This window comes from Strix aluco, chromosome 20 (genome assembly GCF_031877795.1).
Source record: "Strix aluco isolate bStrAlu1 chromosome 20, bStrAlu1.hap1, whole genome shotgun sequence".
NCBI classification, from domain to species: Eukaryota; Metazoa; Chordata; class Aves; order Strigiformes; family Strigidae; genus Strix; species Strix aluco.
In genome coordinates, this window is record NC_133950.1 from 4064571 (window position 1) to 4091928 (window position 27358).

Consider the following 27358-nt stretch of genomic DNA (forward strand, 5'->3'; position numbering starts at 1 on the left):
AAAAGGAGGATCAGGTCTTGTCAGCACTGTGCTGCAGCAGCACTGGACACTTCACTACTAAAAGTCTACAGTCTAGATTAGTGTCTCTCACCAAAAGCATCACGCAGGAGGATTTTTTGTCCTAAGCATACAGAAGGAAGAACAAAAATGTCATGAGATGTCATTAAGATGAAAGTTAAATACGAGCAAGCACTTAACAGTTAATTTGCACATTTTCCTAAAGTTGCACTTATCAACAATCCACAATGCTATGGCAATAGGAAATTATTTGATTTTGTTACATCATGATGGTCTGAATTTTTACACTGCATTGATTAAGTACATTTAATTACATAAAAATACATATCTGTGGTCCATAAGTAGGGATCTTAACAGAATGAGTTTTATTTCAGAAGAATGTAAAGTAGAGAGAAGAGAGTCCCTTGATATTTCTAACACATGCTCCACTGTCAGAAATGAAAGCAGTATCAGAAGAGCTGTTATCAACATCTGCACATATCAAATCTGATCTGTTTCGCCAAAAAAATAACAAGTCTCTAGTTGAGAAGATGACTTTGCTCAGAGAAGCTATTCACAGAAATAAATGCAGGAACCACATGATCCCCAAACTGACTGTCTATCTATTCATACCAAAGTTGCAAGGCAGCGAGAAAACAGATGTTTTGCTCAGATTCCAGCCCCGCACATGTTATCCCAGGATCTGAAAGCCAAACTGTAATCAGACTGACTTCAGCAGTAACTCTGATCTAAGTAAGGTTTTGTCTACACTGTGAAAAGAATGAAAACATGAAGTGCCCAGGGTTTTAATTTAAAGTTACTGGCTCAAGTTTAACCTAAAGGCTCCATTATGCATCTGAACTAAAGCTGCTATCTTTCATTACCTCTTCTTTTTTACTTTTTAAATACAATTTAGCTAACATGAAAAATTACATTTCTCCCTTTCCCATTCCCTATTCTACTTCTTATTTTTTGGTGTTAATGCATGTATAAGTTGCACAGGTGATACAGCAGAGGTAGTGCACCTCAGACGCAGTTCTGCTGAGGAAGGTGTGCCAGCACAGACCCAGCTAAGGCTGCAGGAAAGGTAGCGGCAGCCAAACCATAAAAGTTTTTAAGTTTCAATGACTGCGATCAACAGATTTGACCGACAGAAACACACAAACAAGGAGCACAACCCACAAAGCAAGAGCTGCTCACTTGTAGAGCTGCTTTCCTGACCATACTTCCACTTTAAACCAGGAGCCTGGCTGTACAAAACTCCTTTTAAAAGCCAAACAATACGTGCATTTGGGGCTACAGAACGGGCTGTAAAGATTTACATTTGAACCCCAACCCCTTCTAGCAACAGATTCCACTGCACCCAGATTTGTGCTGTATCCAGACTGTATCATCACATATGTTTTGGGGAGTTATTTTTATTTTTTATAAAACAGAACTTTATACTCTGACAAAAATTGAAAATTAATGAAAAATTTATGTATACATCACAATACTTGCCTTGGCTAAGCATTTAGAAAAGGTTTTGGATTAAATATATTGCATTTTCTGTCCTAAGTGAATTTAAGTAATTGGCTTCTCTCTTATCCTTCCCTCCTACATACAACATTTTATCAATTTAACAATAGCATTCCTTTACAAAAACAGCTCGGCAAGAACTTTTATAAACAGAACAAAGAACTCAGTAGCTGTCTAAACATATATAAAACTTTAAAGGAAAGAAGATGAAGTTTATAATAAGGTTCAGAGAATCTGAATACACTAAGCAGCAGACTATTTCACCATGGAGCACATGAAACTGCTTCTGAATATTGGATTTGGTCTGAAGTTTGGGTTCTAAACAATGGGCTCTAGCACAGGAGACTCCTCTCTCCTTTCCATATTTTTTCAGGAAGTAACATCCCTGCACTTGAAAAAAATAAGCACAGACTTTTTCTAAAGTAGAAGTAGGTAGGTATTTCTGAATTCCATGTAAGTTTTTTATTAAAATCGAGAAAGAACAATGAATCTCCAGTAGAAGTTATAAATCTTACCTTTGTCAACTACATCCCAGACTTCAACTTTAACAATATCGTCAGTGGCTAAAAGCACAATAAGAACACAAAGTGTTAGACGAGGGTTTCAGTAAAATGACCAACACTCAACGCTCACCAGAGAGCCTAACCCAAAGCCAACATTGTCAAACTAGCAGATGAATACCAAAAGAAAAGTAATTCTTGAGTGAGCTAAAAGAAAACCCCAACACACCAAGAAGGCGGCCCACTGTTCAAGGTCCAAGTTGTACACCAAAACTGTGCTATCTAAAGAACTTCTTAAAGGCTCTTAGTCACATAAGTGATAGCTAGATTTCCTTGATGTTTTATGTCAGATTTGAAGTATGTTAGAAATATTTTGTGGGGATTATTTTCATAACATACAGAGGTTTCCATATTCCTTCAACAAAGACATAAATTTCATTTGGAGAGTAAAGTCTGGTCTATAAGCAAGGTGTACAACTGAAAAAAAAAGAAATATACACATTTAAGGAAGATCAACCTTACTAATAGCATCTTCATGTAAATGTGACAAACAGTGCAGACAGTCCTGCAGCTACCGAAATCTATTCTCTGCAAACTTCAAGTCACATTTTGTGAAAAATAAGATATTACTAGCAATTTTGCCTTATAATGAGCTGCAGTATCAGTAAATTATAAACAGCAACATGTATTTGAGTTCCTAAAATCTGAAGCAAGACAAGCAAAATTCTAACTACAGAGACACCACTGCTGGTTCTGACAGCTAGCAGCTTAACTTTGAGATGGCACGAGGGATGGGCAGCTTTGGTTGGATGTTTCTACTGAAGCAGTCCAATCTTGATGAAGTTGTTCCAAGGAACAGTTGCTTTTTTGGAAATGCTACAGGCTACAAAGCAAAAGCTTTTACTTGGAGCAGCTCTGAATGTAAAGCAACAGAATAGGAGGATAATGTCTGAGTAGAAAATAATCTCATAGGATGGCATGAGAATTTAGCTAAGCTTCATTGTCAAAACCAGGAAACATTTCCTCTACAGAATTCACTGTTGGCTTAACTTAAATGTTTCAAAATATTGTAAAGACAGATTATGAATAAAGGAAAACTTTGATCCTCTGCTTCTGGAAAAAGATCCTTTTTCACTTTATGCATGAAGCAAAATCAGCCTGTTTTTCCTCATAGCAACTCCTGCTTGTCTTCCCCTTTGCCAGCAGGGCAGGGGGGGCACAGGACAAACTGGAGACTTGCCCAGGCTCAGCCCAACCAGCACACCACAGGCTCATATGGGACTGAAAACACAGCAGGCACACAGCAGCCTGCAGTACTAAAACCTCTGCTCAAACGATTAAACTCCCCATATTAATTCTGTCCCTGAATATTTCTACAGACCGTCAAGCCAGGTACAGCTAAAGTCCAACCACTCCCCATTACTCACTTGCCTGGAACTCAACTGTACAGGCAGTTACTCACACACAGGCACTGGCACAGCAGGGTGCTCTCCCTGTGACGTGGGCTGCTCGAGTCCATGGTCCGTTCAGGGTGAGCCATGACCCTGCGGGTGCTGGGACACAGATCAGCTAGTGGAGGTCTGCTCCCAAAGTCCTACCCTGCAGCTGGGCCTGGCAGTGCCACTGCTGTCCCTGAAGGACAAGGCGATGGACAGACCAACAAAGTCAATCCTGGTGTCTTTCAATGGTCAAGACTTTTTGCAAAAGGACAGGAGATTTTTCCTTTCTCAGATGGCAAACTTTGCAGGGGCACAGGAGAGTCCAGAGGGCTACTTGTTCTTTCCAGCAGTGCCATGTGAGGCAACACATAAGCACATAAACAAGGGGCTTCTGCAGAGAAGCTGGAACCCCATTTCACGAAAGTGGGGTGACATGCAGTGCTCTCCTAGGAAGTGACCCAGCACCTAGCACCAGGACTTTGCTCCTGAGCTCCAGAGATCTCCACCTCCTTACCCTAACACCGAATGCACCCTCAGTTAAGATTTGTTCTCCTGCTGAGTAATTTCCACAGTATTGACATCGGGCTGAGCAGCAGCACTCCCAGACAGCTGAGGAGTTGAACCATTTGACCCAGGAAGACCTGCTCTACACCCTTTTGTCTGAAGGGAAACACAGAATTTCAAAGAAACTGTCTGCACAACATCCAAGAAAACCATTCTTCCACATGGGTTCTTCTCTTGCTAGCTCGTAGCCAGTAAGTTCTTCCTGTTCATCACCAGCTTCATTCCTGATTATCCTGAACACACAAGAGGATAATTACTTTAGTGCCACTGTGTTGGCTTTGGTATGACTCATACACAGCAGCATTTCACCTTAACGGCTTTGGAAGGCATGTTGAAGCAAAAAGAGTGCCAATTCACCCTTTTAACTTATAACTTGGATTAGCATAAACCATGGATCAAACCACTCAAAAAATCTCTACTCAGTATTTGGCTAAGCACCCTGTATCGAGTGGCACACTAAGACATTGCTTTCCCAGAAAATGGTGGAGAGGTGTGAGAAGGCTCCAATTGCAAGAAAGCTCACTTAAAAATAAGAATCATTGTCTTATGGGTGGGTTCATCACCAGGAATTCGCAGGTCCTCAGACATATTTACTCTCATGCAATTAAATGATTCACTTCAGATCACAAATACTACAGAGCAGAGCAGCTCTACCATTCCTCACACCCATCTATAAAGCATTCTAAGTATTTGAATAAAAATATTTGCCAAATTTTATTTCAGACTGCCTGAGACTGCCAAATGGAGAACAAAATTGGTGACTAGCATAATCTAAAAAAGCGTTCATTAGGGTCAGGAATAGTAGGTAACTCCTTACTTGGACACAAAAATTACAAATATCCATTACAGAGACAATTGGCACAGAAAAGTAATTTTGTTCAATCTGAGTAGGAAGAAATAACTCAAATTCCTCTTTCTTTATTAATTCCTCCAGTATAAAATTTCTGAAGATACGACAAGGTGGTACGTTCCACATCTAAAATTCAAATCTTCTAATACCAGGCAATGTAAGAATCCTTCCATATTTGACAGCCATTTAATTAACATCCATAAATATTTGCTGCCAACTACCTCATAATGTTTATTCAAGGTAGCTTGAGAACATGATCACAGGAAAAACAAACTTTATTTTTCCTCTACAGATTAACTCAGCCAACAGGGTGGTAATTAGATCTGAGCCAATTTTTCAGAGTGCCCACATCACCCATACTGGATGGAAAGTTTTCACAGCAGGAAAGATACCTTACAGTGTTTTTGAAAAAGGGTGTAATTTTTAAAAACAAGTTTTAAGAAGGTCAACAGAGAATTTCCTATACTGCTGGAAATTATTACCAAGGAACCACAGTGTTTTACAACGTGAAACAAACACAAATGAAAGGCACAATTTCATGCAGAGCCTTCCAGATATTTAGAGTACCTTTGGCAACACTTCACCTTGAGAAAAGTCCATCACCATATATACACATTGCTGTTAACTCTAACCAGCAAGCTCTTCAGAAATATCATCACATAAATGTTAGAACTAAGCACTAGAAACAACAAATACACCTACAGTTACCAACACACAGCAAAAGACAGCCTCGTGTGTAGCTGTTTTCACCCCAGGATTGCATCCATGCTGCAAAAGCCAGTCTCTAAGCCTCTGCTCAGTAAAAAAAAAAAAAAAAAAAAAAACCAGTCCCTAAAATATGCAGAAACACATGAGATGACTGGATCTTTCTCCAAAAGCCTTTATGCATGTATACAAAAACCTGTATACATGCATTCTGTGTACCTGTTTGTGTATACAATCAGGTATGAATAAGCTTCTTAGAAATCAAATGCCAGACTCCCAGGCTGTATTTACAAACAGCATTTGTATTACCTACACTGACTAGAGAGGAAACAGAACTCTGCAAGTTTTTACATATGATATTGCAGAAAACCACAATTAACATTCAGCGCACTCTTTAGACTTGGATATCTAAGAAAAAGGTATTTCATTTCTTACTCTGATCTAAATCTGTTTAGGCTGAAGCATACAAGTTTGATTTTGGAGATAGTTTCCATCATCCAAACAATTTGTAAGCTGTGTTCACACATCAGTAACCGATGTGCTGGTATTCCGAGAGAGAGTGTGGGGGAAGGATGCCACAGCTAAAACACAACGTGCCAGAGGTTTCGCTGCAGATGGGGAACACCGCTGCATGAACACTGCAGATCTGTCAATGCCCTGGTATCCTGGTTTCGGCTGGGACAGAGCTAATTTTTTCTTCACAGCTAGAACAGTGCTGTGCTTTTGATTCGGTATGGGATTTGGTATGAGAAGAATGTTGATAATACACTGATGTTTTTAGTTGTTGCTAAGAAATTGAGGACTTTTCAACTTCCCATGTCCTGCTAGTGTGCAGGTGCACCAGAAGCTGGGAGGGAGCAGAGCCAGAGCAATGGACCCAAATTGGCAAATAGAATATTCCATATCATACAGCGTCGAGTTCAATAGATAGATGAGGGCTGACTGGGAAGCTTGCTCTTGCTTCTGGGATGGAGGTTTCAGGATTCTCTCTTCTCTGGGATTGCTGGCCAGGAACAGCCTGGGCATCAGTCAGTGAGTGGTGAGCAGTTGCATTGTGTACTACTCGTTTGTACTTTCCATTATTACTATTATTATTATTATTTTACTTTATTTCAATTATTAAATTGTTTTTACCTCAACCTATGAGTCTCCTTACCTTTAGCCCTCCGATTCTCTTCTCCATGCCCCAGGGCGGTGGAGGGTGAGTGAGCAGCTGCATGGTGTTTGGCTGCTGGCTGGGTTTAAACCATGACACTTGGGCCAGCTGACAGGCAGAACGGCAGGAAGATGGTACCCAAAACAAAGGTACTTTATGAAGAAACGTAGAAGCTAACGGGCACACCTTTGCATCATGGTCACATGGAGAGTCCCCATGAAAGAATCTGAAAACCTGTGACATCAGGCTTAGCTCAACATCAGATCCTGAATGAGATAAAACTGCTAACTGCACTGAGCAAGGATGATCTGTTTCTCTCCCTCATCCAAGGCAAACTGCAACCATCCATCCTTATAAACCTTTTCAACCTTTGTCAAGAGAGAGCTGACTCAAGTGGAAGCCTGCCTTCCTAAGGGCACGAGAGTCTCTGTAACTCTGGTTACCAGCTCCCTGTGAATGTACAACGGCAGTACCTGCTCGCTCTCCGCGCGTTGAAGCCTGTGAAGGCAACAGAAGACTGAGCGTGCGCTGTGTCAAAGCTGACTGGTGAACACACCCTGCGGCTCCGTGATCGTTATCATGGGACCTGGGCATCACGGTATCAGCCAGCAATACAAACTCGATTGGGAATTAGATGAAGCACCCAATTTGGTGTTTACCCAAACTGCATGGGGGTTTTTCTCCAGCTGTGAGAAGACAGAGTACCTGATTCAACAAAAGGTCAGAGTGGTGCAGATGGACAATGTTTGGTAATGGCAAACTAACTGCTGAACTTTTTTTAAAGTAAAATCAGTCTTACAGAGCAAGCTCATACTGAATCAGTAGTTCACCCCACAAAGCTATGGCATTTTTGATCTGGAACCTGAAAGCTGGACTTAATGCACTGTTGAATCATAGCCTTATGCAATTTCAATGCCTGCAGTCTCTTCTCCAGGCGAGATCCAGGGCTTTTATAGCCACTTTATACTGCCAGAGCAGATGGGGAAAATAAAAAAAAAAAAAAAAAATCGCATCTCATCTCTCAGACTCAAACAAGCACTTAAAAAAAGCTACTTCTGTGCTTCAGTAAGTCAGCCTCGAGATATTAGTACTACAATCATTTTTAAAACATCACCTTCACCAGTTACAGGATGCTCTTTGTATTTTAATCAGTAAAAATCTAGTTTGCACCATGCTATTCACTTCTACACAACACAGTAACACCAAAAGCAGGGTTAGCCTCAGAGACAGATTTCCATAATAAGCCTGTTTTCATTAACAAGTCAAGCATATCACAAATATTTCAAATCTTTTGGATCACCTATTAAACACCTTCCTTGAAATATGGCTTCCAAAGACCTATCCTTTAGCACTTATAACATATAGTTTCTGAGAAAAGTTATTAAAAACATGACTGAGAAACTGTGAATAATAAATTAAAATAACAAGAGTGATGAAAGACGATTTTATCTCCCAAGCAGACACAGAAGAAAGAAGCAAACAAGGCTGCAGTGGCATTTCTACCCGCAAGCCAGTGTCCCGTGACTGTCACTCCCTCCACCCTCTTCCATCTTACTTTTATAATTCCAGTGGATGCTGGTGACTTGGATCTCCTGAGTTGGAATATATTCCTCAATAAATTTCTTTCCCTGCAGACGGTGCCAGAGTGTGGTTTTCCCGGTGTTCCTGTCCCCTCGGATGACAATTTTCACTAGGAAAAAAAGCAAGCAGACAAATAAAGTTGATTAAAAACAGATCGAAGAAAGCTGTGAAAAGCATGTTAACTTTTGAAAGCATTATTCAGATGTAATTAGTTCTCCCATATTACACAGGCATGATGGAGTTTGTTAAAAAACATGAGCCCCAGTCATTAAAATTAGTGTTTATTCAGCTACTCACACTAGCTCAGCAGAAAGAACCAACATCAATACTGAATCTCCAGAACCTGCACAACTTCACTCAGCTAAGTCTCTGCTCCTTCCTTCCTCCTGCCTTCTCTACCTCTACCTAGCCCTTACTCCCACTCTGCCATACCCTATTCCTTTGCTAGCCTTTATGACAGCCTTCTCCTTCAATTACCTCCTCTATCATTCCCATTTCTCCTTAAACACTTGCCATTCCTTGAGAAAACAGAATCACAGAATCATTTCAGTTGGAAAGGACCTTTAAGATCGAGTCCAACCATTAACCTCACACTGCCAAGGCCACCAATAAACCATGTCCCTAAGTGCCACATCTACACGTCTTTTAAATACCTCCAGGGATGGTGACTCAACCACTTCCCTGGGCAGCCTGTTCCCATGCTTGACAACCTTTTTGGTGAAGAAATTTTTCCTAATGTCCAATCTAAACCTCCACTGGCACAACTTGAGGCCGTTTCCTCTTGTCCTATCGCTTGTTACTTGGGAGAGGAGACCAACACCCACCTCGCTACAACCTTCTTTCAGACAGTTGTGGAGAGTGATAAGGTCTCCCCTCAGCCTCCCACTCACTTCCTAGACCCAGTTGCCCCCTGAAAGCTCAAGGACCAGCTCTCAGCTGAGCCAACTAGGCAGGGTCCTGCATTTAGAGGTGCTGCTCCCTACATCCCCCAGCGGTGTGACTCTGAACTCTGGCACCGGTGAGACTGTTCTTCTGGGATGATGTTGGGAGAGCTGAGAGGTTGCTTCTGGTGAACATCACACAGTTATGCTGTCATCACTCTCAGCTATCCCCAACTTTCTTGCACTGGGGCACCATCCGCTTTTCCAAGGGAAGCAGAACAAGACTGTGTATTGCTGTTCAGCTGCTCCAGCTGACAGCCCTGATGGTCTCGGTGAGGAGGCAATCCTTGGCAGGGACAAGGGGCAAAGGTAGTTTACATTCACAGGGGTCTATCTTAAACCACCCTTGATAAATTCACCAAACTGCCTCTGTTGATGGTCACAGTTTGATTCAAATTAAATCAAAATCAGTCTTATCTCACATGCATTAGAAACAAGCTAAACTGAACCAAAACAAGCATGTCCCTTTGGGGACATAAACTCACTGAAATAACAGTGAAATAAACCCAAGAGAAACTGAATCTCCATGCGTAAGAGGGACAGTCACTACCACAGCAGCCAGCCCTTAGCTGGTTTTAGGTGTGGGTGTATTGACGGCACTTGGCAAAGGCATTCTCAGAAACTGCAGTCTCAGGTAAAGGCACAACAGCTCCACTTCCACCAACTGGCCTCACACCCTCAGCTGCTGAGGCCACTCAGCTACCTACCACCACGGGCCTGTGCTTGTGCACATGTGCTTGTACCCGCAGCAAGGAAAGCCAGTCAATGCAGAAACTCATTCAAACCCTCCCAGGGAAAGGAAGTGTCCAAAATATCATCAACTGTACACAGCCTGGCAAAGTAACTTCTGTAGCAATTAATATAATGAACTTTCTCGAGTCAACCCTAATGTCATCTTGTTCTTTCTGAAAACAGTATGTGTTGTTTTCTAAATTTTCTGTTACATAATGGGATTTTTTTTTTTTAAATACCGTTCTTGTTTCAAGTGGCAACCACAAGGCTATTGGGAAATGTAAGCTGACTTGAACAGAATTTTTATGCTTGCATTCTGAATAGGAGCTATTAACCCCTAGAAAATGAGGCACTTAGAGACATCTAATGGCAGATTCAGGTGATTAGCATTAGGTTGCGCATCATCTATTTGGGCAAGGAAATCTGAGGCTGAAGGCTGCTTTCTGTTGCAACTCAGGAGTTATTGCAGGCATTTCAGGGAACAGTTTAAGAGGTAAACTTTAAGGTAAAACATATATGAAGTCTGTAGAGGAGTTCTGTCCGGTGAAATTTTGTGCTGCAGTTCCACTGTGCTTTTGTTGCTGTGCACTGAGAGCTACTGCTGTTTATTCTTTTACAAAGTTACTTATTAAAATAGCAAAAGGTTAATAAAGGCAATGAACACAGTATTTGTAGGCTGACCTCGCTTACAGGTCCCAGAGCATCTCTGCAGAGACAACAAACCATTTCCCGCATTTCCTGCTGCCCTTGTGTGTGATTCTGTTTCCTACTTACAGATGGTGAAACAATCAATGGAGGATTCCTTTGATTTTTCTGAATTAACGCAGCAAGGCCATGGCATAGGCAGAATGAGATTCCATTTGCCCCCTTTAAAACCCAAGCTTTTCTAAACACTCTTCTTGCCTACCTTAGAGAGCCATTTTAAAATTCACATTGCCCTATGAAGTGCAGCATGAGATACCGAAACAGTGAGTTTTAGGGGACAAATAGACACCTCCTTAAATAGTTTGGCTGCTCTCAAGGTGCACTTGCAGGACCACTCCCAGAAGACTTGACTGTGAGCTCTCCCCAGAAGGGGCAATCTTACCTCCCCCAGGACTTTCCCAGTGCCAACAGCGTTATTTATGCAGCTACACATTAAGTTGGATGAGGGAACTCAACTGGCTGAAAACTAACCCCAAAATTATTAATTTTCAGTTTTCTTCTCTAGCTCAAGTGCCCAGCTGCATGAGTGGTAGGAGCAGCACACGGAAGGCACAGCTAGAGTGGCAAGGAGATCACCCCCACCCCTGAGCAGCTCACATTTAGATCAACGTAGGGTGCTTGTGGCACCACATGCTCAGTTTGAACAGGTCCAACGGCCCTTTCCAGCTTCAGCACTCTCCATGTTAGGATCTCTTTCCTCCTACAATAGTGCATGAATTTTCACTGATTTTTTTCCTGAAGAAAGAAAAAGTCTTTAAAAACAGAACAGGAAGAAGGCAGGTGATGTAAATCATTTTTAACAAAACAAAATCTGTATTTGGGACTTCGGCTGGGGCAGGTCTACTCAATGACACACATCTGCAAGACAGGAAGAGCTGAGTGAGCTTCAGGGCACAGCCAGGCAGGTACATCACAGCCTGGGCTGTGTCTGAATGTGGAAAGAGGAACAGTAATTATGGGTGAGGTTAGTACTGTTACCTACGGGACAGTAACAGTTGCTGCCTTATTTTAAGTTAAATCAGTACTTACTGCAAACGGCCACAGTTTTGTAGCAAAGACGGGAGATCTATCTGTGGGAAGAAGGGTAGGGATGGGGAATAGATCAAGATGTGAGGAAAAATCTAAACAAATCCCTTTATTCATATTGTCAATTGCATCAGGAAAAATAAAGGGATTTCCATTCTTCAGATGGGGAAATGGAAGCAGAGCAGTGAAGATACAGGCCCAGACAGTGGGTCTCAGACCAACTCAGAACTAGAAATCAGGAATTCCCAGCTCTGTCCATATTCCTCCAGGACACTGCAGGAACTAAGGTTCTCAGACCCCGCAGCAAAGATCCCCAAACTCCTCCGCTAATAAGCGCCATACAGAGGGTCATAACCTTGCCCTCATTAAGGTCTTTGGGACTGTGACTACAAGGCTGCAATTCAAATGCTTCAAGCTGGTTCTGTTGCCAAAAGCAGCACACCTGATCTACAGACACCCCCAAGCACACACTTCCCAGGGGGGAACAGGCCAGACAGCAGCCAAAGCAGATTTGCCACATGTTGCACAAACACCTGCACCAGCTGTAGGAGAAAACAAGAGAAGGTGGGAAGTGGCAGGATGAGGGGAAGCCTTTCTTTCAGGAGTAATGCTGAATTAAAATACTTAACAAAACTAGTCAAGAGTCTGGGAACTACTACTCTAAAACAACACAAAAGTAGTAAGAACTATAATGCTTACCAAAAGGATGCACGGTATTAATTAGGGTTTGTCTTTTAAAGCACATTTAGGCAGAAAATTAATTAATAAGGTGAGGGACAGGGGGAATTCTTGGAGCTACTGGCTTTGGTATTTCAGCACTGGTGACTGTTCAGGGCAGGCCTGTAGCTCACCTGGAGAGCAGCCCGTGCTCCAGGCACACACAGCACTGGGGTCTGCCGAGTGCTGTGCACACTGTTAAGAAGGAAGCCCCAAGCAGAAGGCATACCGTGTCCTGGGGAACAGGACGGATGGATCTGAACCTTTAGCACCTCCGTGTCTTTTGCTCCTGTCACTGATCTTCAATAGGTAACTCCCACGGAATCCCCTCGCCAGTGTAATCCAGACAGAACTGTTCATTTCACCCGTTTGCCAATCATTGCCTTACTCAAATGTGAAAGTTGATGCAACCTGCTGCTGGTACTTCCCTCTATAATTTGTCTCGTAATTTGTTTAAATAAGCACTGCTGCCAAAGAAATGAGATCCACCTTGCTCGCTCTCCACCAAGACTACTCGCTCTGGCCTGTGCTACCCTCCCTGGTAGGTGATGCAGCAGACCTGATTCAAGTTCAGGCTGTCCCAAGCAGGAAAAAAAAGAGCAAGTTTTTACAAAGATTGGTTCCCCATACTCGGAACCATGATCTCCCAGTCAAGCCATTACATAGATGATACGGACCCACATCATTTTCATCTTTGTACCTTCCACAGCTCTCAGGGAACTCAGGTGTTATTTGGGCCACGGTATGTAAAACGCAGGAGCTCCATGCAGATGACAAAGCAAATAGAGTGTGTGTGCTGGGAATGCAGTATGAAAATGCTTTTGTTTTGAAATAGGCATCCCATGCAGAGGAAGTGACTGCTGCCGAGGGCTAATACTGGCCTTTGCTCTCATCATTTCATTAGAAATCTAAATGTACCCACCCTGCAACACTCTTCCTTTTGAAGACTTAACTGCATGGGAGAGAGACCATCAAAACAAAAAATTTTGGTTTAACTTAGAGGTGCATACTACCCAGTGCTTATAATCCTCAGTGCCATTAAAACCCCACACAATTTTCAGTATCACCTCAAACGGGGGGGGCTGTCTGGTTACAAAATGTACTTGACAGCCACGAAAGCTGGCACTGCATGGCCTGAGTCCCGCAAGGAGGCACCAAGAGCCAGGTGACAAGGCCCATGTCCCAGCCATTTGCTGCCTGCTTTATCAGCAAACAACCCAAGGCATTCGTGGCACACTAAATATATGTCTGGGAAGGAAACAGGCTTCAGTTCATGATCAGTAATGGTCTATGAGAGCAAGGAAACATTTCTGTAAAATCAGTCATCACGGCACCCTTTGGTTCAGGTTTAGGCAACTCCAGGGGATTGGAGGGGTTTTAAAGATCTGTGTGTGTTAACAGTGGCTACAAAACACATTTCGCACTCCTCTGCTGAATGTCCTGTATTTGCTAAGAAAGGAGCCTTGGCAATGCATAGGATTTGCAGGTCTGCCCTTCCTGAGCAATGGCCCTTGTAATGACACTGCTTCACAGCCCTCCTTCAACTGAGATCACCTCACCGTGCTGCAACCTACCCCATCTATCCAGTGCCATGGCTATGTAGGGTACTTGGAAGCCCTTTTGTAAGCCTGCCTGTATCTCCTATAAATATTACATAACAGCTATCCTCGGAAGAGTTACTATGGAGATTGGAAAGCTTCCCTTAGGGCAGCGAAGAAAGATGCAGTTTTATTCCAGATATGAAAGCAGTAACTAGAACCCAAATCCTGATAAGACAGAGCACAAACAAAAAAGCTTTCCCGAGGCTTTTGGTAATGAGACAAAAAGCAACGAAGCTACAGTTGGTAGCTCAGCTGTCGGCATTTTTGGCCTTGCTGTATTAATGGCAAGCAGGTACACATCCACGCAGGTTCGTCGACAATGCAGTTAGTCAACACGTAACAAAGAGTTGGCCCCGTCAACTGCTGTGCCAGCAGGATGCAGCTGATCCGTACTGTCCGCAGCACAAACATTCACTGTCTGAAAAGTCAACTCCTTTCTCTTACATAATTCACAAGCTGGTATTAGCTACCTGATCTCACACATGTAGCAGTGAAGCACGTGGACGTGTTCTGGTCTGTGGGCTGCACGAAGCCTCTGCACAGATCAATAGTCTTTAACTAGCAGATCTCCAGGTACGTATTTAATGATGCAGTGCCGTATTCCAAGGCGCACTAGTTTCATACTCACCCTCTGTCTTTTGCTGGAAACCAAGTCAGTAACACTGTGCTTCTGTTCACATTCATGACTGCTTGCTAAGACACTAATTTTCCAAATTAAGCACTACTGACATATCTAACAGATGTGCTATGGATAAAGGCACCAAATGCTCCCCCCCTAGTAAAGCAGAGAGCTTTAAAACATATCTGTTCAAAAGCACAGTCAATAATGATAACACTAACAAAGCAAAAAAAGCCCCAAACCCCAAAGTGCTAACCTCTCCCTTCACGTTCTGTTCCAGATTAAGATTCAACACGTGTGTGCCTTTACAGAAATTATTCAGTGCCACGTTTACAAATCATTCTCTTTCCCAACTGCCAATCTCTCGGCCTTCTGCAATCTGACTTCACTGCCTGCCTGGATCCACACAGATGAGCTGATACTCACAGCGCTCTCTGGTACCATCTCATTTTCAGCAAAGATGACATAACTACCATCCCTCTCTCACCATTGTTACTTTGGAATGTATTTTACATGCTTGCAGTGCCCGCCTGAAACATTATATTAGAAATAACCTTTACTGAGCTTCAAGGGAAAAACTCAACCCTAAGCCTCAACACTGAAAGGAAAAAAATTCTGAAAACGTTCCCTGAAAAAAGAGCAAATGTATCAGTTGCAGAAGAGATAGTCAGAATGAAATTATGTACTAAGGGCACATAAAGGCATACATCACTCACCTTTTATTAAAGCCTGGCAGGGCAGAGCTTTTCAATAGACCCTTATCATATAACCACTAGAGCTTAATTATAAATATCATTATCCTAGGCTGCAGGGAAGGTCACCCACACACTCAGGGGAGTTACTCTCTTGATGCTTTAACTGACAAAAATTGATTTACAAGGAACTCTCTCTTATGCCACAGTCAGCAGAAAGCAGGCAGCCGTTCAGGACATCTGCTGATTGAGGACACTGCTGCACTACAGGTTCCTAAGTCCCGCACAGAACGATAAAAGTTTCCCATCCCTCACTCCTCCCACGCTTCTGCAAGCTCTAACATTTAACTGCAGACTTGGCTTCGGGCGAATACTAGCAAAAGCACCACCACGCACAACGAAAGCAAACGCATTTCACAGTCCCGCCAGGGTCCCTGGGCACGCTGTGGGGCATCGGATGGGACTGACCGATGCGGCCTGCCTCCCGCCCGGGGCTGGCTGTGCCCCCCGCCAGACCCCCCGAACCTGGGCTCCGACTCACTGTTATACTGGACTCCCTTGGCAAACCTCCTCTGCAGAGCCTGGTTCATGGACTGCAGCCCCGCAGGGATATTCTTGTCTCTGACCGGAGTCTGGTCCGAGCCCACCAGCTTCTTCAGGGCCGAGAACATCTTTCTGGTCCCACACCTGCGCCACCACCTCCAGGAAAAGGGCTGCTGCTCCGGGGCTCAGGGGCAGGGCGGCCCCGGGGGGAGCATAGGGGGAGGTCACGGCTCGGGGCGGGCGCGGGTAAATCAGGGCCGGGGCAGGGCTGGTCCGGCCATGAGGGGCCTCCCGGGCTCGGCAGGGCGGAGGTGTGCGGGCTCGGCCCGGCCCAGCCCGGCGCGGCGGGGAGGGGGCTCAGCCGGGGCCCCGCCGGTGTGCCAGGGAGGGGGCACTAACCGGGCATCGCCCGGGGCTGAGGCGGCGCGGGGGGGGGGAAGGGGGCGGTGGGGCCGGTGCGGCGGCTCAGCCCCGCCGGGCGCCACCGCTCGGGGCCGGGCTCGGGGAGCGGAGGCGGCACAGGGCTCCCACCGCCGCCGCCGCCGCCATCTTGCCTCTTCCGCCTCGCCGCCGGGGGACGGGGCGCGCGCGGCGCCGGCTACGGCGGCCGGCAGGGGCCAGCAGGGCGCGGAGCGCGGCCGGCGGCGGGGCCTTCGCCTGGCCGGGGCCCGCGGGGCCGGGGCTCGCCGTGGGCGCCACCCCCCGAGGTCCAGCGGAACCTCACCCTTCCAAGACCCCTCATGTGAGCCCAGTAACCACTGCCATCCCCTCCTGGGACGCCCACAGCCCTCCCAAGACTTCCCCAAGACCCTCGCAATCCCCTCCTGTGAGCTTCGTAGCCGCCCATTTGTGACCCCCATAAACCCTGTAACCCCCTTCTGGGACCTCCACGGCTGCCCCGTGACCCCCATAACCCCCTCCTGGGGCCACCCAGCATCCCTGGGACACCCCCCGCCCAAAACACTTCTAATCCCCTCTCGGGATCCCTATAGCCCCCTGTGATCTCCATAACCCCTGTAATTCCCTCCTGTGACAACTCCATTTTCCCCGTGACCTTCATAACCCCATAATTCCCTCCTGTGACCCCTCAGGGTCCCCTCTGACACCCTGTAATCCCTTGCTGTAAACGCCATGTAACCCCACTCCCACCATGATCATCATCCTTCCCCATGATCCCTATCCCAGCCCGTGACTGGGGCTCCCCACCGTGATACAGCAGTAGTTATTCACCTTTAGGGAGGAGCAGGCATCCATTCCCCCTCTTGCTGACCCCTTCCCAGCTGCCCGTCACCATCCCCTGGGAAATGGGGGGCTGAACCCCACACAGCGAGATGCCCTGAGCCCCTCAGTGCTCCTGTTGGTCACCCCAGCGCCGTGTGCGCAGAGGGCAGTGGGCTGAGAAAGGGGCAGAGACTTAGCGGTGAGCAGCCAGCAGATCCACAAAGGGGAGGGACACCCCACCATGGAGGCCAGCGAGGACCCCACAGCATCCCCTGCCCCTCCTGGACCCCCCACCCTGCTCCCCACCAGCTCGAGGATGGACACTGGGCTCGTTGGTCACATTAGATACATTTACTGCTGGAGGCATCTCCTGTGCTGTGGCAGCTGCCGGCACCCTCCTGCAGGGTGCTGAGTGCCGGCAGCTCATCCTCCACCCCCATCAGTTTGACAGATGCAGAAACTCCTCGTCCTCTGCAAGTGAAGAGATGTGCAGGGTGACGGACAGACCCACAGACCCCCTCCTTGCCCCGCGGACAGACATTGATGGTTGCTGCTTCCTACCTTGTCCCTGCCATTAGTGATGGGGGGGAGTGGTCTAGACCCTCCGTGCTCGCCCATGCTGTCCTGGGATGTCACTTTGTATCCCACCACTTGCCATGGTGGCATTAACGCACTTTATATTGGTGACAGGGACAATAAAAGATGGGCTCTACCCTAAGACACATTACTCTGGCCCTGTTTTCCATTCATGAGAGCATGCTAAGCCCCCATCTCCTGCCCTGCTGAGAGCAGGCTTGCCCAGGGCTGGCTCTGGCTGAAGACCCCTGAGCTTGCCCCTTGCCCAGGGCTGGCTCTGGCTGAAGACCCCTGAGCTTGCCCCTCTCCATGGGAAGATTTCCCCTGCCATGCTCCTGAAAACCTGCTGTGCTGTTCTGTCTCCCCAAGGGTTCAATATGGAAACCCCTGCACTGACTAGAGCTGGAGGGCCTGGCAGGCATCACACAGAGGGTACACCTCCAGCAGGGACCCTGGTTTGGTTCTTATTTGGTGTCAGGGTCCCTACACCCCCCCCAGCCTTCCAGCCACTCTTCTCTCACTGGCATCCCCTGCCTGGGAGCTGTCGCCTCCACTGGTCCCCACTGAACCCTAGCCTGCTTGGGGCAGTTCCCCCTTTTATCAAGACCGTTTTGAAGTTCAGTCATGGCCTCAGTACATCCGCAGCCTATACATCCCCCTGTGCAATGTCTGTAGATTAATGACCATATTCCTCAGGCCATCAGAGTCCCTGACCCAGGACAGACCCATCCCATGCACAGCACAAAACCAGCCCTGACCCACCCCAGACCCATCCTGGACTCATGATAAACCCATCCCAGGCTTATCCCAGACCCATCCCAGATCCAGGACAGCCTTGTCCCAACCCCAGGCACACCCAGCCCCAGCCCAGAGCAGGTCAGGAGATGGTGCAGGCTGCTGCCCTGGCTCCCCCAGCGCAGGGCAGTGTGGTGCGGGCAGGGTGCACGCAGGGTGGGGGTACCTGCCAGCGGAGGAGCCCCGCAGTACTCCTTGCACTCCTTCTCCGAGTAGAACTGGTTCCCATTGCCCTTGCAGCCTCCGTAGCTGAACATGATGCACTTGCCCTGAGCCGCATCGAAGGCCCAGCGTGTCACTGACTTCTGGCAGGGACCCTGGGCGATGGGCAGCCTGCAGGCAGCTGTGGGGACAGGGGGCTGCTGTGAGGGGGTTCAGGGTCCCCACACCTCTCACATGGGTGCTGGACACGTGGGGTTCGAGGCCACTCTCAGACTCCCTCTGATGCCTCAGCAAAGTCCCGGTCGCCGCGCTCACCCTCCGTCCGGCACGCCTGCAGGCACTCCTTCTCCGAGTAGAAGTTGTTGCCGTTGCCCAGACAGCCACCGTAGAGGAAGGTTTCGCAAGCCATGGAGGAGGAGTTGTAGAAGAAGCGGGAAAGCATCCCACTGCAGGGTCCAGGGTCCCGGCTCAGCCTGCATGAGTCTGCGGGCGAGAGCGGAATGGGCTGTACAGGCGAAGGGGGATGCGGGGCAGGGGGATGGCCGATGCAGGCCCCTTCCCCTGGGACATACCTTCCTTATTGCCGATGTAAGGGGGCAGGGGCCCCGCGGCCGAGCCCTCCTCGGGGGGCAGGACTGCTCTCCGCGCCCTCTGCTCAGAGAAGGAAGCACAGAGCTGCCGTCAGCCCCTGCCTGTGGGACCTGCTGCCCACCCCATTGCCCCTGGACCCCCGCTGCCCCCCGGACAGGCTGTGTCAGGGGCAGCTCTGCTGGGTGCTGCAGACTGTGCCGGCTCCAACCCTCCTCAGTGCTCCAGTCATTGATCTTGGGTCAACAGGCTGGGATCCCTCCAGACCTCATGGTCTTCCCAGCCCTGTGCTCATCCTGGGTGGGGACCATGTTGTGGATAAAGACACACAAAGTCCCCCAGTCATGCCCTGTGCTGGGGACGTGTCTCAGCTCCGGCTGACATGTGTGTTACCTGCTCTCAAGTCAGCTGGGTTGTTTCTCCTGTGAAAGTCCTAGCCCCTCTTCAAAATCTTTCTAAACTCAAGCCTGTGAGACTGGGAGGTACTGAGTGATGATAGCCAAAGGACCAGTGGGGTGCTGACCTGCCCTCCCATCACTGGAGAGAGGGTCTACAGCCTGCCTGGGACACCCACAGGCAGGCAAGGAGCAAGGAGACACCAGGCTTTGCATGCATCAACTCTCACCCCATGAAAAAAAGCAGAGTAGAAAAGGTCCATTGCCTTCCACTTGGAAATGAGCCCTGGTGCCCACCTGGCCCCCAGCACCCCCACTCTGCAGCCTGTGCCTGCCTGTGCCCCCATCCTTGCAGGCAAAGCCCATCACCAGAGATGAAAGACCAGCTCCCAGAGCGGCCAGTGGAGCCACTGCCCAAACAACGTGTCCTGCCCACAGAGCCTGGTCCCTGGACACCAGGTCTCCAGGGGGTTTGGCTTGGAGGGGATGTCCCCAGCCTTGATCCATCTCAGGAGGTCCCAGCTGGACCACTCACCTGGGGGGAAGTTGCAGTCTCCTGGGGAACACATTCACCTGGCCCATATGACAGGAGAGAAGATCAGCAGCGTGAGAGAGGAGGAGTCCTCACAAACTCATCTCACCGTGGTCCTGCACCATGCACAGACAGAACCCCAGGGAAAGGGACGCCCTCCCAGTTTCACCCCAATGTTCTTCCCTTCTTGCTGCTTTCCACCTCCCACTAGCAGGAGCATCACCCTAAAATCCCCACACCCACTTGCATCGTGCTAGCACCTTCTGAACTCCAGGCTGAGCAAGGAGCTCCTCAAGCCCTGGGAGCACCCAGCCATGGGGAGCAGTCATGAGTAGGTGTCCTGTGCCCTCATCCCAGCACAGTGTTGTGGATACATTGACCTGAGAGCCCAGCAAGGACCCCACTGACTGGTAGCTGGTGGAAGCCTGACTGATACATGGCCTTATCTCCTTCCCATCCCATCCCACCAAAACTGTCATTTCTCCTCCCTCCATCCTGACCGTCCCCCCATCTCCTCAGCCTCGCACACCGAGAAGGAGCTGCCCCAGTGCATGCCAGGGGGACTGGCAGCAGGAGAGGCACGTGCCTCACAGTGGGTTACCTCTGTTCGCTAGGATGAAGATGGAGTCTGCGGGGATGCCCATCTCCAGAGCCAGCTGCTGGAAAGCCTCAATGAGGTCCTCCCGCAGGTCCGGACTCCTCCCTGGGCAAGGGAACGGGCTGTGAGTGGGGCTGGTGTGGGAGGGGATCTGCATGCAGCCCCCGCAACCACCCACCACCCCTCAGAGCTCAGGCAGCTGCAGGTAGGCCCAGTACCAGCCTCCTGGTCCTTTCCAACCTCTCCATTATTCTTGACCAGCCTTCGCTTGGACAAAGTGGTTTTAATGTTTCTCAATCATGAAGACAGCATCTCCTGCCACTTCAGGGCCTGGGTTCCTTCCAAGCAGTTATTGCCATCTTCATCCCAAACAACAGGCTGGTTTGGACATTCATTGTGTGAGAACTCAACAAGACTCAACCTCTGCAGGGCCAAAGACGTGCTGCTCCAAGGCATCACTTCCAAAGCCATGATCACCACCACTTGGGTGGTGTTTCTGAGCTGCACTGGCACACCGCAGAGCCTGCTTGCCCACAAGTGCCGTAGCCAGACATACCATACAGCTTCAGGGTGGTGCTTGGGCCAAAACTACTTTTCTTCTTCATCAGAATGACAGCATATTCTTCGTAGTTGGTGCGGAGCACATAGGACCGGATAGACACATCCCATTCTGGGTGAGACAGAGACATGGGGGACATCATTCCTGCCCCTCAGAGATCAATGGGGCAGTGTAAGAGCCCCGGAGCTGGGGGCTGGAATCAGGCAGCTAATTCAAGAAAACAGCTGATTTTTGGGAAGCAGACTGATGCAGCCCTGACTCACTTTAGGCTCACCAGCCTCTTCTTAATCGAGGGAACTGGGAAACCCCTCGGGTTGTGGAAAACTGAGATACCATCAACACTCCTGAAATGTGGCTGGTGGAAGCCTGCCCCAGCTTGGGACCTTGGGGACAGGAGGCGTCTGCTGGAATATCTCATAGTCCTGTGCCTACGCAGGGACAGTGCGCAAACAGCCCCTTTCCCCCAGCTTCACTCCATACTTCGACTGGAAGTGATCCAAACTGTGGAGTGGCTTCTGAGTCCTGCTCTCCCCAATCCCTTCCCTAGCTTCCAGCTGTGCCTGGCACTGGTTCCCATCGCGTAGCCATGCCGCAGCTCTTGGGGCTGAGCAGGTCAGCAGCGAGGCCAACTTACTGGGGTTATAGTAGGTGTATTTGCCAGGGGTGCTGGTTTTCTGGTACTCTCCTGAAATGTGCGTACAGTCACCTTGCCTGGAGGGAGGAGGAAAACAATCAGCTGCTCAGAGTGATGGTTTATCCTGGTTATTGCACAAAAATCATGTCTGGGGCACCGAGGCCATGGCACGGGACCCCTGAAATCCCCCTACCCAAGGCATTGGGTATTTGAGCCCAATCCAGCCCCTCCTCAGGGCTCTGAGGCCAGCCTGAGCAAGCAATCCCCATGTCTTGTCCCAGCTCCTGGGAGACAGAGCACCCCTGGGTGGAGTTGGCTTTGGAGTAGACTCGAGCACCCATGGCAGTGCTCCGTACCGCAGCCTGGTGCTGGCAGTGCTGATCTGGTCGGCGCTGGTGCCAGGGCCCAGCACCAGCGTGCCCATGCTGAACTTCTCCTTGTAGTTCTTCATCCATATGCAGGTCGTGCCGATGGCAATGTCGTACCACTTCCCGTACATCTGTCGGGAGAAGAAAGGGACGTCTCCACCACAAGGCCTTTCCACCAAAGTGGGACATCTCCTGGTTTTCTGCAGAGCTGAAATATTCATGGCCCAGAATCACTGGGGGGTGACGGTGCAGGGTGCTGAGGCCAGAGCTGCCACAGTATTTGGGAAGCAGATCAGCACGGAGCAGGGTTTTCCTGGGTCCCGTGACCACCAGGCAGGGCTTGAGGCATTCAGGCTTGCATCCCCCCATGTGTCCTGGGGGAGCCCGGACCCAGGAACACGCGTGGGGCTGTGCAGAGCCTGGCAGGGGACAGGGCTGCCTGCGGGAGTTCTCCCAGGCAGCCGGCATCCCGCACGAATCCTGCGCTGGGGCTGCTTGCGGGCCCTGCCCACACCTCCTAGGCCAGGCAGATTAACAGATGTCTCACGGGATTCATCTGTCCCAGCCACTCGGGCTCCAGCCGCCCTGCCAGGGTGTTTGCTGGGGTGAGGCCACCCCAAAGGTTTATGCTGGCAGGCTGGCACCCTCTGACTGGCGCCCTCCCTGGGTGCCAATGCTTGTCCCGCACAGCCTGACATGGGCATAGGTAATATTGCCTTTCTTTCTCGAGGAAAATGAAATAAAGCTTTCCCCCATCCCTTCTGCCCCCAGAATTAAGGGACCGCAAGGCGCCATTACCCGCTCAGCCTCAAAATTCTCCTGCACTTGGATATCCTCATCCTGGTCCCCGATGGGCGTCCCGCTGACCACGGTGAAGATGAGGAGGGAAAGGAGACCCCAAAACATCGTGGCTGGTGGATTCAGAGTGCTGCTGAGCCCCGGCGTGCCAGCGGGATCCCGGACTCTGCGCTGTCCCCGCTGCGCAGCAGTGTGACCTTCAGACCACGGCCAGCGGGTCCGGCTGGTCTGGCTGGGGGGGGCCTGCCGTGGGGGCGTGGGGCAGCTGGTGGCCCCGCACGGCCTGGCTGTGGTGGTGATGATTTGCAGAGAGCTGGTGCGGGGCGCAGGAGGGGAGGTGAGCATCCTCCTGCTGCACCCGGCTGAGGTTCTTGCCCTCGCCTGATCCTAAACCACTGCTTGGACCAGATGCGGGGCCAGGACCTGCCTGTCTCCTTTATTCTACCTTGGGATTCATATTCCTGCCCTGGTGTCCTGCAAAGAGCCCTGATGGTGCCCCCAGCCCCAGTGGACCAGCCTGACCCTGCAAAGAGGAGGACCACGGGGTCCCTGGTGCTCACCCCAGGCTGCCTCATCCTGACCAGTGTCCCTAGGGAGCAGAGCCCGCATTGCCTGCTCTCCTTCTGGACACCCTTCCCTGGGGGTCCCAAGCTGGTGACCAACACCCCGGAGCCAGCTGGGTGTTGCCCACCTCACAGCCAAGGGTCCCCAAGCCTGGCCTGAGTGGGAGGCACAGGACACGCTGTCCCTCCCCACCACTGTTTGCCTTCACAGGATGATTAACTAAAATCAAACAGCCCAAAGGAAACAGCAAACAGAGCAAAGGGCAGGAGCCCCTCTCCGTGTCGGCCCCCAGCCCAATATTTACAGAGAAGGGCCAGAGCCGGAGGCACGCTTGCAGGAGGTGTCTGGACTTTCACCCCTCCTCTCCACCGTGGGCCACCAACAGGTCCCTTGCGTAGGCCCGGTGGATGCGCTGCCCACTGTGGGCTGCTGGGGGGGCGGTGGTCGGGGCAGGACAGCCTGAGCATCTCCTCACAGAATCCCAGAATCATCTGGGTTGGAAAAGCCTTTGAAGCTCCTCCAGCCCCACCATGAACCTCACCCTGACCGTTCCCAACTCCACCAGATCCCTCAGCGCTGGGTCAACCCGACTCTTCAACCCCTCCAGGGATGGGGACTCCCCCCCTGCCCTGGGCAGCCCATTCCAACGCCCAACAGCCCCTTCTGCAAAGAAATCCTTCCTAAGAGCCAGTCTGACCCTGCCCTGGCGCAGCTTGAGGCCATTCCCTCTTGTCCTGGCGCTGGTTCCTTGGCTCAAGAGACTCATCCCCCCTCTCTGCACCCTCCTTTCAGGGAGTTGCAGAGGGCCATGAGGTCTCCCCTCAGCCTCCTCTTCTCCAGACTAAACCCCCCCAGTTCCCTCAGCCGCTCCCCATCAGACCTGTGCTCCAGACCCTGCACCAGCTCCGTTGCCCTTCTCTGGACACGCTCGAGTCATTCAATGGCCTTTTTGGAGTGAGGGGCCCAAAACTGAACCCACTCATCGAGGGGCGGCCTCACCAGTGCCGAGCCCAGGGGTGAGATCCCTTCCCTGTCCCTGCTGGCCACGCTATTTCTATCACACACACGTCTTCGTGCCACAACTGGGGTGTCCTCAGGAGCACGGGGGAAACCTGGCCGTGGGGCAGAGACCCCTCCAATAAGCCCAGCTCAGTGACCCGCCCTGGGCTTCTCTCTCTCTGGAGGAGCCCACCTCGGTCCAGAAGCGGCCCTGGGCTCCTCCAGCCCCCCGAGCTGGGGCCTCGGGCAGCCGGGGCCGGTCTGGGGGACCCTCCCCACCCGGAGGTCCCGGTGCCCCCCGCCCCGCCGGCGCTAGGTGGCAGCCGGCGGTAAGGAATGGGGCAGCCCGGCCCTCGGCGGGCAGCGGGGCCGGTAACGATGGGCAGCGGGGGGCTGGCCCCGGGAGCTCTCACAGCGGGGTTCGCCGGGACCCCACGCTGCCCTGGGGCAGGCGGCAGGCAACAGGCATCGGTCAGTGAGGCAGCACAGGCTGCCCGTCTGCTGCCCGCGTGCTGCCCGCGCAGGGAGCCGGCCTTCCCGTGGCACTCGGGCACAGAAATGCCCTGTGGGATTAAATGTGCCCAAACAGTGATGGACCCAGGTGTGAACAACACAGGACATGCTCCTAAACCTCCTCGTTGGGGACCAGTCTGCTTTACTGGAGCACATGTGCCCCACGCTGGGACTTGGCAGGGGAGGGAGGAGGATGCGTGACGTTGGCATCGGTCATCCCTCCTGCCGTTGCTGGTGCAAAGGGTGAGCGGAGGGAGCTGTTTCCTTCCCAAGCTGCAAGCCTGGGGCACATCCAGCCCCATCCTCTCCTCTTTGTACACATGAACGCAGCGTGTGGCTGTGACCATGGGCCTGTGGGCACCATCCTCACTGCGAAAGCTGGGAAGCAGCTGTACTGGCTGCAAAACAGCTCACGCACGTTGCCTGTGCTGAGAAAGGCCAGGGAAGTGGTGCAGCCTCCCATCTCCTGGTTCACTTCCAGAAACACACTCACCATCCCCATCCCCGGGGCTGTGGCTGCGTTTGTGCTGGGATCACTGAACGGCTGCTTTCACAGGGACAGGGATGGAGAAATCCCCGATGCTGCCAGAGCACGGAGGGAAACTCTGCAGGGCATGGCTCTCCAGGGAGGAGGGCTCTGGGACCCTGGGCTCTGGGGCCCTGGGCTCTGGGGTCCCATGCGTGGCAGCCCCAGGGACCAGCAGCTGGGACGGGTGGCTCTGGGTGCTCAAGGAGGGACGTTCCTGCGGATTGCTCTGGCAAGGAGATGGGGCAGCAGTGGTCCTGCGGGAGCTGTGGGGTGTGAACAGCTGCCAATTTGCAGGAAGTTTAGAAAATGCTTTGGTTTCAGACCAGTTTGGACAGAAACCAAATGTAGGGAGAAACCACCAGAAAATTCCTGCAGACCAAATTCCCCCAGCCCCACCAGTGCTGAGAGGTCCCAGCCCCCAGCAGCCCTCCCGAGTCTGGGCAGTGCTGTGGGGGCACGGTGGGGCTGGCAGGGTGGCAGGAGCACGGCAGAACCTGGGGGAATACCAGGCACTGCGAGCAGCTCCCCAGGGCTCCATGCCCTGACCTGGTGGCACATCAGGCAGACCCCTGCAGAGGTGAGGGCCACCAGGACTCAGTGTCCAACAGTGGAAAAAGAAGATGCTATTTATTTACAGGGGCCTGACTCCCCTCCTCTCCCACTCCCCGCCAGCTGTTTGTGGGTTAGGGGAGACATTCGTGCCTAGTTCTTTCAGTGTCCCTTTGTGATCCTGTTGTCCGCAAGCTTGTCCAGTCCTTTTCTGAACTTGCCAGTGTTGTCTGGCTGCTTTTCCCCCGTGGCAGCAAGCTCTAGATGTTCAAGCCCTGATTTGTAAAGAAGTTTTATATTTTCTCTGTTTTAAACCTGCTAGCGCTTCTCACTCCCAGAATTGCTGGAGTACCACAGTTTCATGCTCATCTTGTCCACCACCTTCATGATTTTGCAAGCTTCAGTCCTAAGCTCCCTTGGTCTTTCCCTTTCCAAACAGGGAGTCTCAGCCTTTCCAGTCCCCTCTCATATGACAGGCGCTTCATGTCCTCAGTTATTACAGAGCAGGTCCAGAGAAAGTCAACTCCTCTATCTTCCTCTTGAGCTGTGAAAACCAGAGCTCAAGCATACAGTACCCAAGATGAGGGGTCACCCGGCTTTTCTAGTTTCTACAGAACACTTTCTATCTTGTTCCCAACACCCTTGGTTACACAACGACTTTTTTGGCTGCTGCTGCCCATTAGCAGGTGTCTGAAATCCCCAGGTCAGTGATGGCTCCCAGCTCTCCTCCTGGGTTTAACCACCTGTCCTGAGCTCCATGCCGATGCCCCACTCTGATCGTTTCTCCCTCGAAGCATCACCTTCATTTCCCTACACCACAGCTCACCTGCTCCCTCTTTGCCCCTTGGTTTTGTGAAGTTCTTCTGAAACTCCCTGCCATCAACACAGCCTTTGGCCATTCAGAAGAGCTCAGTGTCATCTGTGAACTTGAAGATTTCCCTGTTCACTGCCTTCTCCTTGGGGATGGATGAAGATGTCAGATATAAACCAGTCACAGGGCTGGTCTCTGGGGGACCCCACTCCATCCTGAGGAGCCCTACATGTTGCTTCTGATCCTTCAACCACCTTTCGGTTCATGGAAGAGCCTTTCTT

The 27358-nt window shown here is 50.4% G+C and overlaps 2 protein-coding genes across 10 annotated transcripts in view; both read right to left on the reverse strand.

Moving 5' to 3' along the window:
- RABL6 (RAB, member RAS oncogene family like 6) overlaps positions 1-16457 on the reverse strand; it is a 60175-nt gene extending 43718 nt beyond the window's left edge. For 2 of the 9 annotated variants that reach the window (XM_074846723.1, XM_074846722.1), the window contains exons 1-5: positions 15885-15969; positions 11286-11423; positions 8285-8419; positions 6730-6963; positions 2031-2078 (exon numbers count right to left, since the gene is read on the reverse strand). Coding sequence is in view for 3 of the 9 variants with exons in the window: in XM_074846715.1 (XP_074702816.1) it covers positions 92-121; positions 2031-2078; positions 8285-8419; positions 15885-16014 (343 nt within the window). In the remaining 6 variants the exon portion in view is untranslated. Of the gene's footprint in view, positions 1-91; positions 122-2030; positions 2079-6729; positions 6964-8284; positions 8420-11285; positions 11424-11717; positions 11759-15884 lie in introns of all 9 variants that reach the window. The other 7 variants (XM_074846724.1, XM_074846719.1, XM_074846720.1 and 4 more) reach the window with 6 other exon arrangements.
- A 986-nt stretch (positions 16458-17443) lies between these two features.
- Positions 17444-23304, reverse strand: AMBP (alpha-1-microglobulin/bikunin precursor). Its single transcript, XM_074846146.1, has 10 exons — positions 23113-23304; positions 22303-22445; positions 21947-22023; positions 21310-21423; positions 20757-20858; positions 20159-20196; positions 19213-19291; positions 18956-19123; positions 18645-18821; positions 17444-17578 (listed from the first exon to the last, which is right to left on the reverse strand). The coding sequence occupies exons 1-10, from the start codon at positions 23218-23220 to the stop codon at positions 17547-17549; spliced, it is 1038 nt and encodes a 345-aa protein (XP_074702247.1). The 5' UTR covers positions 23221-23304; the 3' UTR covers positions 17444-17546.
- Between the last annotated feature and the right edge of the window lie 4054 nt (positions 23305-27358).

Excerpts from the sequence above, each read along its gene's own strand:
- AMBP (XM_074846146.1), bottom strand. The coding sequence starts at position 23,220 with ATGTTTTGGGGTCTCCTTTCCCTCCTCATCTTCACCGTGGTCAGCGGG. Across the intron at positions 20,859-21,309 it reads CACCACCCTGAAGCTGTATG|GGAGGAGTCCGGACCTGCGG; the intron begins GTATGTCTGGCT and ends TCCCTTGCCCAG. Across the intron at positions 19,292-20,158 it reads AGACTGCAACTTCCCCCCAG|AGGGCGCGGAGAGCAGTCCT; the intron begins GTGAGTGGTCCA and ends TTCTCTGAGCAG.